General features: G+C 35.0%; 2 protein-coding genes and 1 long non-coding RNA gene across 5 annotated transcripts; 1 reads left to right on the top strand and 2 right to left on the bottom strand.

Annotated features, from left to right (window-relative positions):
- Positions 1-6955: 6955 nt before the first annotated feature.
- On the top strand, positions 6956-11494 carry LOC108469956 (cryptochrome-1-like). 3 transcript variants are annotated; one of them, XM_017771090.2, is made up of 5 exons: positions 6956-7277; positions 7888-8106; positions 8314-9020; positions 9367-10172; positions 11054-11494. In XM_017771090.2, the coding sequence occupies exons 1-5, from the start codon at positions 6965-6967 to the stop codon at positions 11064-11066; spliced, it is 2058 nt and encodes a 685-aa protein (XP_017626579.1). In that variant the 5' UTR covers positions 6956-6964; the 3' UTR covers positions 11067-11494. The 3 variants fall into 3 exon arrangements, with proteins under 3 accessions (XP_017626579.1, XP_017626580.1, XP_017626581.1); XM_017771091.2 differs by lacking the exon at positions 11054-11494 and adding an exon at positions 10499-10866; XM_017771092.2 differs by lacking the exon at positions 11054-11494 and having other exon boundaries at positions 9367-10176.
- LOC128292993 (uncharacterized) lies at positions 11411-11872 on the bottom strand. Its single transcript, XR_008283003.1, has 2 exons — positions 11645-11872; positions 11411-11536 (listed from the first exon to the last, which is right to left on the bottom strand). It is a non-coding gene; the product is annotated as an uncharacterized LOC128292993 (long non-coding RNA).
- Positions 11873-11938: 66 nt separating this feature from the next.
- On the bottom strand, positions 11939-12763 carry LOC108469958 (aquaporin NIP1-1-like). The gene is made up of 2 exons (XM_017771093.2): positions 12282-12763; positions 11939-12172 (listed from the first exon to the last, which is right to left on the bottom strand). Exons 1-2 carry the CDS (start codon positions 12465-12467, stop codon positions 11939-11941), a joined length of 420 nt encoding a protein of 139 aa, XP_017626582.2. The 5' UTR covers positions 12468-12763.
- Between the last annotated feature and the right edge of the window lie 573 nt (positions 12764-13336).

The following is a 13336-nucleotide window of genomic DNA, read 5'->3' as shown; positions in this document are numbered from 1 at the left end:
GTGTGTTGGTCGTCCCAATCTAAGAAGAAGAAAGAAAAATTTCTTTGTTTTATTTTCCATTTTGATCTAAACTCAACCAAGGTAATCAAGCTATTTCCTTAAATTTTTTATAGAATTTGAATTATAGGAGCTTGGTTTAGCTTACTTATGTGTTAACTTCTTCAATTATTAGATGTTTGGCAAGTTGCCATTAAAGTGTAATTTATGAATTTAAGCTTGAATTTGAAAAGATTGCTAGTTAGTAAGCTTGGATTATGTTAAGGATTAAGCTAAAAATTAATTTAAGCATAATAGTTAGTTTTGTGACATTAGAGATTAAATTGAACGTTGTTAAGAAATTATGCTATAGATTAAAAGTACAAGGTCCCTAATGAAAGGATATGAAATCAAATTTTGATCCAATGCTAAATATCGAAAAATATGAGTATTCGAATATAAGGACTAAAATGAATAAAATGCAAAATATGCTTCACTGTAAACAGGGCCAATTTGCCCGGGTCCACCAAAATACAAAATAAATAAAAATTAAACCCAATTAATAGTCCAAAGTCCAAAACTATTACAATAGCCCAAATAAACCCAGACCTGATACCCATTACAAGCCCAAACCTAAATTAAATCTAACCCAAATACAATACCAAAAATTCAAATCATAGCAGTCCAGTTCACAATCCAATTACAAAAACTCGTGGTCCAACTGCAAGAACAGACCCGAAAACCCCAAAATGTCAAGGTTTCAGAAACCCTAGCAGCCAAACCCCAACCCGCAGTTGCCTCAGCCTCAGCCTCAGTACCCTCCAGCAGCCACGCTCGCGCCTCCGTACACCAGCACAACCTCCGTACTCGCGCCAAGTACACTCTGTACTTGCGAAGAAACAAACAAACCACAACAGCAAATACGAAAAAGAGAAACTGTATTTTTTATTTTGATTTTTCGAGATTTCGGCTATAAAGCCAAAAGAAATGTATTCTCCTTTTTTTTTACACACACATACGCACAGAGAATAGAAAAAAGAAATCAAAATAGTAAAAGTGATTTCAAGCTTCTTTGTTCTTTCTCTTTCGGTTTATTTCTCCTCTTCATTGGCTCGATCTCCTTTTAATATGTGAATCGACACCGATGAAAGCCCAAAACGTCTCTAAAATATAGAGGTTCGGGCGAGGGTCGAATGCTTGATGCTTTTGAATTTATGCTTCGTTGTTAAAAGGAATAATGCATGACTTGAGTCTTTTTTTTTAAAAGAAAAAGAAAAGGAAAAAGCTTACTCCGTGGGCATGTACCAGATCTGGCCGTCATCCGCGCCATTAGCCATCAAGTCGATGGTGGTTTAGTGGCCGCATAATGGGCAAACCCTAATGGAGCAGGGGTTCTTTTCCTTCATCTGCATTTTCGGGAAGAAAATAAATGGAAATGGGGGATTTTAATATCAGTTTTATAAAACGGCGCTGTTTAAAGGGGGTGGATCAGCGCATTGACCCGATCCGAAGGTTGGATCCGCGGTCTTTCGTTCCAGATCGGCATTTTGCGCGGATAATCCCTCCTATTCGCTCCCACTTTTGATTGGCTCCTGATTTTGTTTTATTTATTTTTTAGATTCTTCCTAAGGTTTGAGTATGTTTGCACTTTAGTCCACGCTCAAGTGCTGCGTTTTGAGACCTGGCGTATTTCCAGTTTTGGACCCTGAGCGTTCGCACACGTTGCGCATTGGTCCCTGCTTTAATTTCAATGATTTATTTTATTTATAAATTGTCCCCATTATTTAAGATTTAGTTTTAATTGAGTTCTCTATACTTATAATGCATTGTTTTTAAGAAATTTTTTTAAAACATTTTTTTTTTGTGTTGAAATTACTCTGATAATTCTACCCCCTTTCCTTTTAAAAATTTTTATTATTTTAAAGTTCTATGTTATGTTATTTTAACATCTAGTACAATATTTCGTTTAAGTATTTTATAAATTTGTACATGTTTTATTTTAATTGAGTTTTGACTAGTGATGTTTATTATTTTAAAGTTTCTAACATTTTTATATACGTGTATATGTGTTAAGCTATTGTAATAATTCTATTTTATTCTTGTAAATTCATCTTTAAATCCTTTAATATATTATTTCAGCATTCTATGTGATATTTCATTCCAATGTTTTATATCTACATGAACATATATTATTCATGGTAAAATTAGCTTGATCCTATATACATGCGAATTCCTTTTTCCATTTAGTTTTTTTATTACTTATATATATATGTTTTTTTTTAAATCTATTGTGTATATAACTTACCTCCTAAAATTATACGCTATCATATACCTTAGCATATATTTTATATATATATTCCATTCATTATTTGAACTTATCTTTATTCGTACATATTGTCAATTGTGAGAAATGTACTTTTCCAAATCATTTTGCATATTATTTTATTCAAATGCCTTCATTTTGTAGTATCTATTTTAAAAATTATTTATATATCCTTAATTTTTATAAATTATCCTGAATTCTAACATGTGTTGTCTGCTCATCAATCCATCATTCCTTAGAAGTTGTTTCATATCATATTAATTTTATGTTGTTTGGTATCTCATGGGTTAATTGTTTTTTTGTTTATATTATTTCATGTGTGTTATGTCAATTGTTCTCCATGCATGCTTGAACATTGAGTTATAATTTTTAGATTAATTACATTTAATTGTTTGTTAGTGGATTAAATAAATTATATTATCTTCATTCATCCATTGTCGTATTTTATGCATATGTGTTTTACTCCATATCATTGTTTTCCATTTGGTTTACGAAATGTGGTTTTATGATATTCAAATCTTTAAGATTAATTTCGTTTTATTTCAAGTCAAATTAATGCGTTTTAAGCCAGTTTTATAACTATTCAATCAAAAATTCTTTAAAAACGAAGGCAATGTTCGATGTTTGGCAATTCGGGAAATCGTACCCTATCGTGCTGAGTTGCAATTTCCCGTTTGTTCAAAATAATCGAATATTCCTTCGAAATTTCACTCATGTCTCTAAAGATTTTTCAAAACGAAGGTGATGTTTGATGTTTGGCAATTCGGGGAATAGTGCCCTATCGTGCTAGGTTTCGAGTTCCCGTTTGTTCAAAATAATCAAATATTCCTTTGAAATTTCACTCGTGTTTTCTAAATCAAGGTAATGTTCAATGTTTGGAAATTCGAGGAATCGTGCCCTACCGTGCTGGGTTTCGGTTTTTCGTTGAACTAAATAATTGGGCATCCTTTTGTAATTTACAACATATAAACTTTTGGAAGTCGAAATTTATCACGTTTTCGAGGGCATAAAGGATCGTGTCCTATCGTGCTGGATGTGATGCTATATTCCTCTGAAACAAGAGAATTTTGATGACCAACTCAGGCTATTCAAATGTTATTAGAAGGAACCACATTTCAAAAACATTTTTAAATTTTAGACATAAGGACAGTATCTAATCGATTTGGTGCCAATTTTGGGCGTAATGAGGGTGCTAATCCTTCCTCATACGTAACCGACTCCTGAACCCGTTTTCTCATATTTACGTAGACCAAAATTGTTGTTTTAGTAAAAAGAAATATTTTATTAAAATAACCAAATTCTTTGGTGATCCGATCACACCTAAACAAAAAGGATTGGTGGCGACTCTACATTTTCGTTTTTCAAAAAATCGATTCCCATTTTTTTTTAAAATATCAAATTTGAAAGATGGTTTCGACATGCTTCATTATATGTTTTTATGTGAATGAGTGGAAACTAATGTCATTTTTATAATTGAATTATTGAATGTAGCTAAATACAATGTCAGACTGTCTCAAGAGAAAGGAAAGACGAGAGTCATAAACGAGTAACAATAACAATTTCTGCTTCCATGATTTAAATTCAATACATATACCAATATTCAAGTGGCTTGTTACAAACTAGCTTCTTCAAGGTAATATCTCTACTTGTATCATGAATTTGGTGAGTATTGCATTATTGGTAAATTGTGAATTATATGATGCTATGTATATGATGATATGAATTGATATAGACTAAATTGAATTAAGCATGATATAATTGGTATTATATGAGACTATGATATGTGATCATGAATATATATATTAAAACATTGGTTGTCATATTAACTGTCTCGGGCAGAGTTGGGTATAGTTGACATGCTATAAGATTAGTGTATGAGATTTTACTTTGACCGATTGGTATTTGGTGCTTGGCAGGTTGGATTAAATGAAGTAGAAATTTGGGGAAACTGCACTCAAGGTCGTGACACACACCTATTGGTGTCGAGACATTGAGTTTTTGTCCCCGTTGTCGTGATTCTCCCTTGTTAAGGTTACGATATTGAGTTCACCCTGCCTTTAAGGTTGCAAAGTTCCCTTGTTGTAGTCATAATGTCAAGATTCTATGTTTAAGGTCATGACGCACTCTATATGATGTCACGACATCAGGCTCCTACTTTCGGGGTTGCAACATCATACTTTGGTGTTGCGACAATACATCCTTATTTTGACTATGTTACATTTAAATCCCTCAATCATTATTGGATTAGTATAAGAGCTTTCATAAGCTTGTTTATCACTCAGATCTAAATATATATTGTGTTTTATTAAATATTGAAACGAATTTGCTAGTATGACTCATTATTAAATATTGGAATAAATAGTAGTTGCTTCAATGACAAATGTAACATCACATGTCACTGATTAGGCGATTAGGTTGGTGTGGGGTATTACAGCTTTCGTTCAAAACATAAGTATAATTTTTGTTAAAGATTTATTACTATAAATATCACAAGGCTCGATTTAAAGAAAAAAAAATTAAACTTCCATTGTGTCTAAAACACTATTTTCTCTAATTTTTATAACATTTCTATATAATTGGAGACTATGAGCTAAACCAAAAATACCACAATAAGTGCCGCCATTTTGTCATTTTATAGTGACATTTATTTTACTAATAAGTTCCATTTTTTAAGAGAATTCAACTATGGTTTCTAGCTCATAGAGAGAAATTGATTTTTCCTATTAGAATATTATTAAGTTTTCATTGTGTTGTCGATTCAAGAATTTAGAGTCCACACTTTAAGTAAGTCGAAGGTTCGAGAATAATGAAAAAGATCGTATTGGTAGAAAACAGAAAAATGACTAAGTTTGCTTATTCCAAAACGTAAATACTAATTTAGTAAAAGATTTATTACTATAAATAAAATAACTATTTGATTTTAAGAAAAAAATTAATTTTTGATGTGCAATAAAATTATTTTTTTTAAATCGAATTTTTCCAACAAAACTATTACTAACTTGTAGTAAAACCTCAACCAGTAAATATTAATCACAAACTTGTCAAGTCTCTCTTCTAACAATATTGCTCGAGATCACCAAGTCATAATATCCACTAGACTCACCTCAGCAAGTGCCTCATTAAAACACACCATTGGAGCCCTCACCTGAACTTAAAAATTGGAATTGGGCTGAGGGGCAGTAATGAAGTGAAATGGAATTGATGTTGTAAAATTCATCAGGCTTTGTTGTTTACATGTTGTACTTGATTCTCGTTTCGTTCAATCGTGGATATTAAAATTTGAACATCATTCTACTTTTATGATGTTGAACACATTCATAATAGCTCCAATTTGTTTATCTTATTTGATATTTATTAATTATTTTAATAATTTTAACGTGCATTTGAAATACAAACATGGAAGAATAATTTATAAATATTTCAATTAAATATTTTAAAATTTCTTTTATAATATATTATTACTTTTTATTATTTTAAAAGTTAAATATAATAATTTTATAATTCGAAGAGAATCGAGGCAAAAGAAGCACATACCTTTTTAAAAAAAAACACATCTTCATGCCTCCTCACCTCCATTAAACCTCTTCGTTCAGAGAAATTACTACCACTAATCCAAATTTTCCTTTCAAAATTTAAAGAAAAGAATGATTATGTGAGAGGGAAACAAATACATTAACATTAATAAAAGAGAGGGAGACACAAATAATCACCATCATAAATCACTTTTAACAGTGACACATAAATGGAAGCTGAGCTTTTATGATAGAAGTCATAGAACAATTGAAGGGGATGGCCCACTTGAAGAGAAAAGGCCAAATTCAAGCAGTCTTCCCCGTGCTGGCTGTCCCCTTGCCACAGTTCCATTGCCATCTCAAAGATGATAAATATACCTCAGAATCAGATGCAATAAGTTTTGTATTTGTAATTCTAAATACAGCCCTTTGGACAAATATATGGAAGAAGCCCAAGTGAGTGAAAACTACTATTGTTGAAATTACACAGATATAAATAACAAATGGCATAGAAAATAATTCCATCTTCTCTCCCCCAACCCCCCACCCACCCACCCACCTGCACCCTGTCAAAGAAAGAGGGTTAGAGAAGGAACTAGAGGGGTGGATGGATTTTTGTTTTGTTGAAAAGGATGAAAGAGGAAATTAAAAATCTAGAAGGAAAAAAGAAAAGAAAAGTTGTGGCTACAAATTGTCTATCAATTTTGTGTATCCCCACTCTCCCCATTAATCAATCCACTGCATTCACATTCCAAATTCATCTCTTTCTCCCTCTCTCTAAAGGCCAAGCCTAGATCTTTTGATTGCAACTGGTCCGACCAGATTGGTCCTGTATGAATATTATATACAAAATTACGAATTAAACCCAAAAAACAAGGATTGAATAAATCACTTTCTTTTTATGTTGAATAGAAGTAAAAGATAAGTGCCAAACCTCTCTCTCCCACTTATAGTCAATCACATGCACTTTTTTCCTCCCATTATTATTAATAATAACACTAAAAAGCTTCTCCTGTTTGAAAAAAAAGCTGGAACGATAAGATTTTTAATTAGACAACAAGGATTTTCCTGGCCATGCTATATGGTAGAGGAAAAATAATAAAAGGCGGGTTAGTTTTTTGCATGTTTTTAGGTTGATGAGCTTTTGGGAGATATGTCAGGTAGTGCTTGCAGCATAGTTTGGTTCAGAAGGGATCTGAGAGTTGAAGATAATCCAGCACTTGCAGCTGGTGTTAGAGCTGGCGCTGTTGTTGCGGTTTTTGTATGGGCACCTGAAGAAGAAGGCCATTATTACCCTGGCAGGGTGTCAAGGTGGTGGCTGAAGCACAGTTTGGCTCACCTTGATTCTTCTTTGAGGAGCCTTGGTACTTGTCTCATCACTAAGAGATCTTCTGATAGTGTTTCCTCTCTGCTTGAGGTTGTTAAATCTACTGGTGCTACTCAGCTCTACTTCAATCACTTGTATGGTTAGTTTTCTTTTCATTTCCTATCTTTCCCTCTTTGTTGATTAACTGAGGGAAAAACAAAAGGGAAGATTATGTATCCTTTTTTTAATCTTATCTATTTATTATGTTGGGTATTACTGTCAAAAGCTTATTTATTTATTATGTTGGGTTGCATGGGGACTATATGGATCATGTTGAGGCAATATTTTATTTCCATTTATTTTTCTCTTCTAACCTTCCATGAGGGTTTTGCTTATTTTTTTCTGTTTCTAACATATAATAACCCAGTCTTATGAGATTTGCATAAATTGAGATGGATTCTTGTCATCCACTAGGCACACCTGCATTTTTTGCTTTTCTTTTCTTATTGAGTGATTGGCCTTTTGCAATTTTAGTTTTCCCAGGCGTGTTCAGTTTTCTTTTCCTCGAGGTTGCATATTAATTGTCCTTTAATTTGTCGACACTACTAAGATTGGCCAGTTCCAGCTATAATGACCGTAGTTTCTTTCAAACAGGTGTCTAAGTTTTAGTGTCTTTAACTGATTAAACAAATTTGTATTGTCAGGTCCTTTATTTTCCCTAGAAAAGGCTCTTATGTTTAACAGTTAAGTTGAAATTTGCCACTTTTCAGATCCTATATCACTGGTTAGGGATCATCGGGCAAAGGAGGTATTAACAGCCCATGGTGTAGCAGTTCGATCGTTCAATGCAGATTTACTTTATGAACCCTGGGATGTAAATGATGCTCAAGGACGCCCTTTCACTACTTTTTCTGCTTTCTGGGAAAGATGCCTGAGCATGCCCTATGATCCTGAGGCTCCACTTCTTCCTCCTAAGAGAATCATTTCAGGTTGGTTTCCATTGAATTCTGTTCTTCACTTGTTAATCTCCATTATCAACCATTGCCCCTCTTTGAACTTTGTTGGACTTCAACAATGTAAGTGTCAGGCTTGGTTTGAAACCTTTTAGCCTTTTGATTTATGTTCCTGGAAATTATAGTGAACTACGTATTATCCTTGTTCAAGTAGTGCATGCTTATTGTGTCTCCCTGTTTTAGGCGATGTGACAACTTGCCATTCGGATGAATTGGTGTTTGAAGATGAATCAGAGAAGGGAAGCAATGCGCTTTTAGCTCGAGCATGGTCACCTGGTTGGAGTAATGCTGATAAGGCTTTGACCACATTCATTAATGGACCTCTAATTGAGTACTCTAAGAATAGAAGAAAGGCTGATAGTGCCACCACCTCATTTCTCTCTCCCCACTTGCACTTTGGGGAGGTGAGCGTCAGAAAAGTCTTTCATCTTGTCCGCATCAAGCAGGTTCTATGGGCCAATGAAGGGAATAAAGCTGGTGAGGAGAGTGTTAACTTGTTTCTCAAGTCAATTGGTCTGAGGGAATTTTCAAGATACTTGAGTTTTAACCATCCTTACAGCCATGAAAGGCCTCTTCTTGGGCATCTTAAGTTTTTCCCTTGGGTAGTGGATGAGGGCTATTTTAAGGCATGGAGACAAGGTAGAACTGGTTATCCATTGGTGGATGCTGGCATGAGAGAGTTGTGGGCCACTGGCTGGCTACATGACCGGATAAGAGTTGTAGTTTCAAGTTTCTTTGTGAAGGTTCTGCAGCTTCCATGGAGATGGGGTATGAAGTACTTTTGGGATACCTTATTAGATGCAGATTTAGAGAGTGATGCTCTTGGTTGGCAGTATATATCCGGTACTCTTCCGGATGGCCGTGAGTTTGACCGCATAGATAATCCACAGGTTTGGCTTAAGTTTTTGTCGGCTATCTTGCCGATTCTCCTTGCTACTTGGCTTCTGATGCACTGTAAAACACACTTTACATATTCAACTAATTATAATGATTAAGATTGTATTTGAGATGTTTTTAGTCAACGCCTACCATAACTTTTTCCTAATCTCAAGTATACTTACAAGCATAAATTTGTAAATGTTGCAGAAAGGAAACTGAAACTTTGATTGCAGCCATTTTTATGTGGTATTTGTTCATAGTGCTATGTTTGAAATCTAGTATAGGCCTTATTATCTATGCAATATTCTTGGATGATATATAGTGCCAGTTCTCTCATCCAGATAATGTTTCTGACAGTTTGAGGGTTACAAATTTGACCCACATGGAGAATATGTCCGAAGGTGGCTCCCTGAACTTGCAAGATTGCCAACAGATTGGATTCACCATCCATGGAATGCTCCTGAATCTGTACTCCAAGCTGCTGGAATTGAGCTCGGATCAAATTACCCTCTTCCTATTGTAGGAATAGATGCTGCAAAAGATAGGTTGCAAGAAGCACTTTCGGTGATGTGGCAGCAAGAAGCTGCTTCAAGAGCTGCAATTGAGAATGGAACTGAAGAAGGCCTTGGAGACTCTAGTGAATCAGCGCCATTTGCCTTCCCTCAAGACATACAAATGGAGGAAAATGTTGAACCAGCAAGGAACGGTGCTCCAGCTACAACTCGGCGATACGAAGATCAGATGGTTCCTACCATGACTTCTTCTTTGGTGAGAGGCATACATGAAGAAGCTTCTTCGGATCTTAGAACTTCAACAGAAGATAGCAGAGCAGAAGTTCCAAGAAACATTAATATACATCAAGAACCACAAAGAGACTCATTAAACCAGGGAATTCAGCAAACAGCTCGTAACAACAACACTTTTCGGCAATTTAATCTGCCAATGGGGTTGGGAAATGCTGAGGATTCCACAGCAGATTCATCTACTAGCAGTAGTAGGAGAGAAAGGGATGGCGGAGTTGTTCCAGTTTGGTCTCCTCCAGCTTCTAGTTATTCAGAGCAGTTCATAGGTGATGAAAACGGTATTGCTACGAGCTCATCTTATTTACCAAGGCATCCACAGTCCCACCAAATAGTAAACTGGAGGCGTTTATCTCAAACTGGGTAAGAACATTTGAATCATTTTCTAGTGTTTGTCCAGTATTTTCTCTCATTTTCTGCACATGGTTGTGGTAACAAAAGCTAATACTCTGATTGGTGTCAAAGCTCCTTCTGCCTAATGACTGAGGAAGTGAAGATGCTTCATTTGAAAACATTTCTTACCAAGTTACTAATTAGTACAGCTTCTCACATATTAAACTTCTTGCTGTCTACGACTAGGTTTCTAAAATATTTTACATGTATCAAACTGATCAATTGTGGAACATCAGCATTATTTATAACCACGACTGAAATATGACTCATTTTAATCCATTTTACTGGTAAAACAGATAAACACTTACAAACACCGGCATCTCGTAGTCAGAGAATGCCAGAATGGCCAAATCTTGTGGGCTGATGGGGTATGACATGGCTTCATCTACCACACTCCTTATCCCCAATCTAACTTGATCAGCAGTTGCCCTCCTATGTGTACGAAACTTAAGATTGATCCGGCTGCTGATCTGTGTACTATCTTTTTCCCATGCTGTACCATATTACATAGTCCTGCTGTATAGTATTTGTTTTTTTTTATAATATAGTGAAGAGAGTCATGGGTAGAATTTAGAATTGTGTAGTCCTCAAATAAAACTATGTTTATGTTACTTTTAACTGATTGTAAGAAATGATTGTATTGTAATTCATATTTTTGGTGCTATCTGTTTGTTTTTCCAGCTTTACCACATCATATCTATCGATTTGAAAAAAAAAAAAACTACAGTTGAATGCTTATTTTTTATTGATGAAAAAAACTACGTCATAGGTAGATATTTCCTATATTTCTTTGATTCTTATTTGTACTAAAGCATCCATCAACAAGCCTAATCGAGTATGCTTCCTCCTAGGGAAAACTATTGAACGCTGCTGTTGGACATTGGTGAAATCTCCAACTACGAGATTTGGATGGGATCAGACTTCAGAGTAAAGCTCATTATGCATGCTTTTTATGCTCTCAGGCTTTTCTGGTTCAGGTGCTCGAAGAACACTGTATACAAAAGTTGCGGCCATTGCTCCAAGAACTGGAGCTACAATATAGACCCAAAGGTTTTTATAAACACCGGAGGCAACAGCAGGGCCTAAACTTCTTGCAGGGTTCATCGAAGCTCCGGTAATCGGCCTGGCAAATATATGGAGATCATAAATTTTACTATATGAAGTATGATCGAAAGAATTGTTCATGAAATATAAAAAAGAATGGAATGTTGTCGAAAGAATTGTTCATGAAATATAAAAAAGAGTGGAATGTTGCTGGGAAAGTTCACTTACCCAGCTACAATGACATTAAACAGCACTGTAGCACCTATTGCAGCTCCAGCGACAGCTTTGCACTGCTTTGGTCAATCGAAGATTCAGAATAACTATGATTAACATTTGTACATAAAACATAGTTTATTCCCGAGGAATTGAAAAGAACATAAAACAAGGTATAGCCATACCGCTCTGCGGTCAGTGGCGATTGCACAAACATTGAACATCAATATGAAAGTCGCTATAAATTCCCATGCAAAGGCTTCAAGGTCACTAGTTGAATCTTTGTATTGGGTCACTGTTACTTCAATACCTCGGTAATGAAACAATGCCCTGAGGGTCAAGCTTGCAAGAGTTGATCCAAGCAATTGAGACACCATATACATAGGTACCTTGACCGATAAGGAAGGCGGGTTTCAGTGCATGAACTCATACTAAAGAGAAGTGAATATGTTGCAGTAAAATGGTAAAAATGTTTGTAATTAGACATTCCTTACAAGTTTCCATGAAAATTTCTGACCAGCAGCCAAGGCAAGAGTGACAGCAGGGTTGAAATGGGCACCGGAGATATGGCCAACAGCATAAATTGCTGCCATCAGAACCATGCCCCATACAATTGCTATGCCCACAATAGTTAGTGGTTCAAAATCGTTTATAAGAGCTGACCCACAACCTATAAAGATAAGAAAGTATGTGCCCAGGAGCTCTGCAACAGCCTGTTTACACAGTTTATTTAGCAGAAGAGAGCAATAATCTTTTTGTCATGTATAATGATGAAAATATGTGACAGACAGACAGACAAGAAGCAAGCACATTCACTTTTACCTTCTGCATGGTTGACGGAAGAATTTCATTTTTAACGCAAAATTCTGGTAAATGTTTAACTTTTGCTTCTTCCATGGTACGGCGTTTTGTAGGCGGTGGAAGTTTAGGGGAGGCCTCTTCTACAGAATGTTTCATAGGCGAATGTTTTGAGGAGAAGTCTTCGGTAATTGAAGGCGTGTTGGCCATTGTAGCTGTTAGAAACTAGACCGAAGTGCAGTTCAGAACTTTGTGAGGACACTTCATTAAATTGCTATGGATTCAATATTCTGTCTTCATATATAGCAGCAGATTCAATCTGGGATTATGTTTTAATTTAAAACTAAAGAGCAAGTGTTTGGAAGACAAATCGGGAATCACTAGATGGTATCAAAGGCTTGAACTCTTCAAATAAGGTCATTTCCTGACAGACAAAGACAGCTAGCCAAACAAAGTTTTTCTTTATTTTTATAATATTTCACTAGGAACACTGAAACCGAATCATTGGTCGGCAAATCATGGTTTCAAGAACTATGAATTCTAGTTACTTTGTCCCTGTCTGTCACGAAGGGCTTATTAAATCTAGACAAATGGAATGAATTAAATTTCAGACACAAAATCTAGGAAAAGGAGTAGTTATTTTCTATATTCGGGATTCTTCATCATTGCAATTATAGGATTCTTAAGCCAACCTGGTGGCTGCTGGCTAACCTTTTATTTTTTTAATATATAGCATATTCTGTAGAATGTTTTTGGTGAATTTTATCCGGCGTAGTTTAAAGCTTATTTCTTTTGTGAGTGCCGACTTCCTTGTCACTAGATTTTTTAAAAGATAGTTTCCATATTTGAAGTAATATGCTGAGTACGTAGATTATATTTAGCCCATGAGGAAACATATTTTAGAGATTGTATTGAATTAGATCACTCAAGTTAATCTCTTAAATCCGTGGATATTGAATTGGATTGAAACTCTAATTGATTAGCTCCTTATAATTATTATATTTTATACAATTTATCTTATTACTGTTTTAGTGAGATTGTGGTAGATATTTTATGTAAGCAAGTTTAAAAAATAATCT

The sequence above is a fragment of the Gossypium arboreum genome, chromosome 5, assembly GCF_025698485.1.
Source record: "Gossypium arboreum isolate Shixiya-1 chromosome 5, ASM2569848v2, whole genome shotgun sequence".
Lineage (NCBI taxonomy): Eukaryota > Viridiplantae > Streptophyta > Magnoliopsida > Malvales > Malvaceae > Gossypium > Gossypium arboreum.
This window is presented reverse-complemented; position numbering and strand designations above follow the sequence as displayed.

Bases quoted from the DNA above. Each gene is read 5' to 3' on its own strand.
- LOC108469956 (XM_017771090.2), top strand. From the start codon at position 6,965: ATGTCAGGTAGTGCTTGCAGCATAGTTTGGTTCAGAAGGGATCTGAGA. The intron at 7,278-7,887 runs GTTAGTTTTCTT...GCCACTTTTCAG, and splicing joins CTACTTCAATCACTTGTATG to ATCCTATATCACTGGTTAGG. The intron at 9,021-9,366 runs GTTTGGCTTAAG...TGTTTCTGACAG, and splicing joins ACCGCATAGATAATCCACAG to TTTGAGGGTTACAAATTTGA.
- LOC108469958 (XM_017771093.2), bottom strand. From the start codon at position 12,467: ATGGCCAACACGCCTTCAATTACCGAAGACTTCTCCTCAAAACATTCG. The intron at 12,173-12,281 runs GTAAAAGTGAAT...CTGTGTAAACAG, and splicing joins TTCCGTCAACCATGCAGAAG to GCTGTTGCAGAGCTCCTGGG.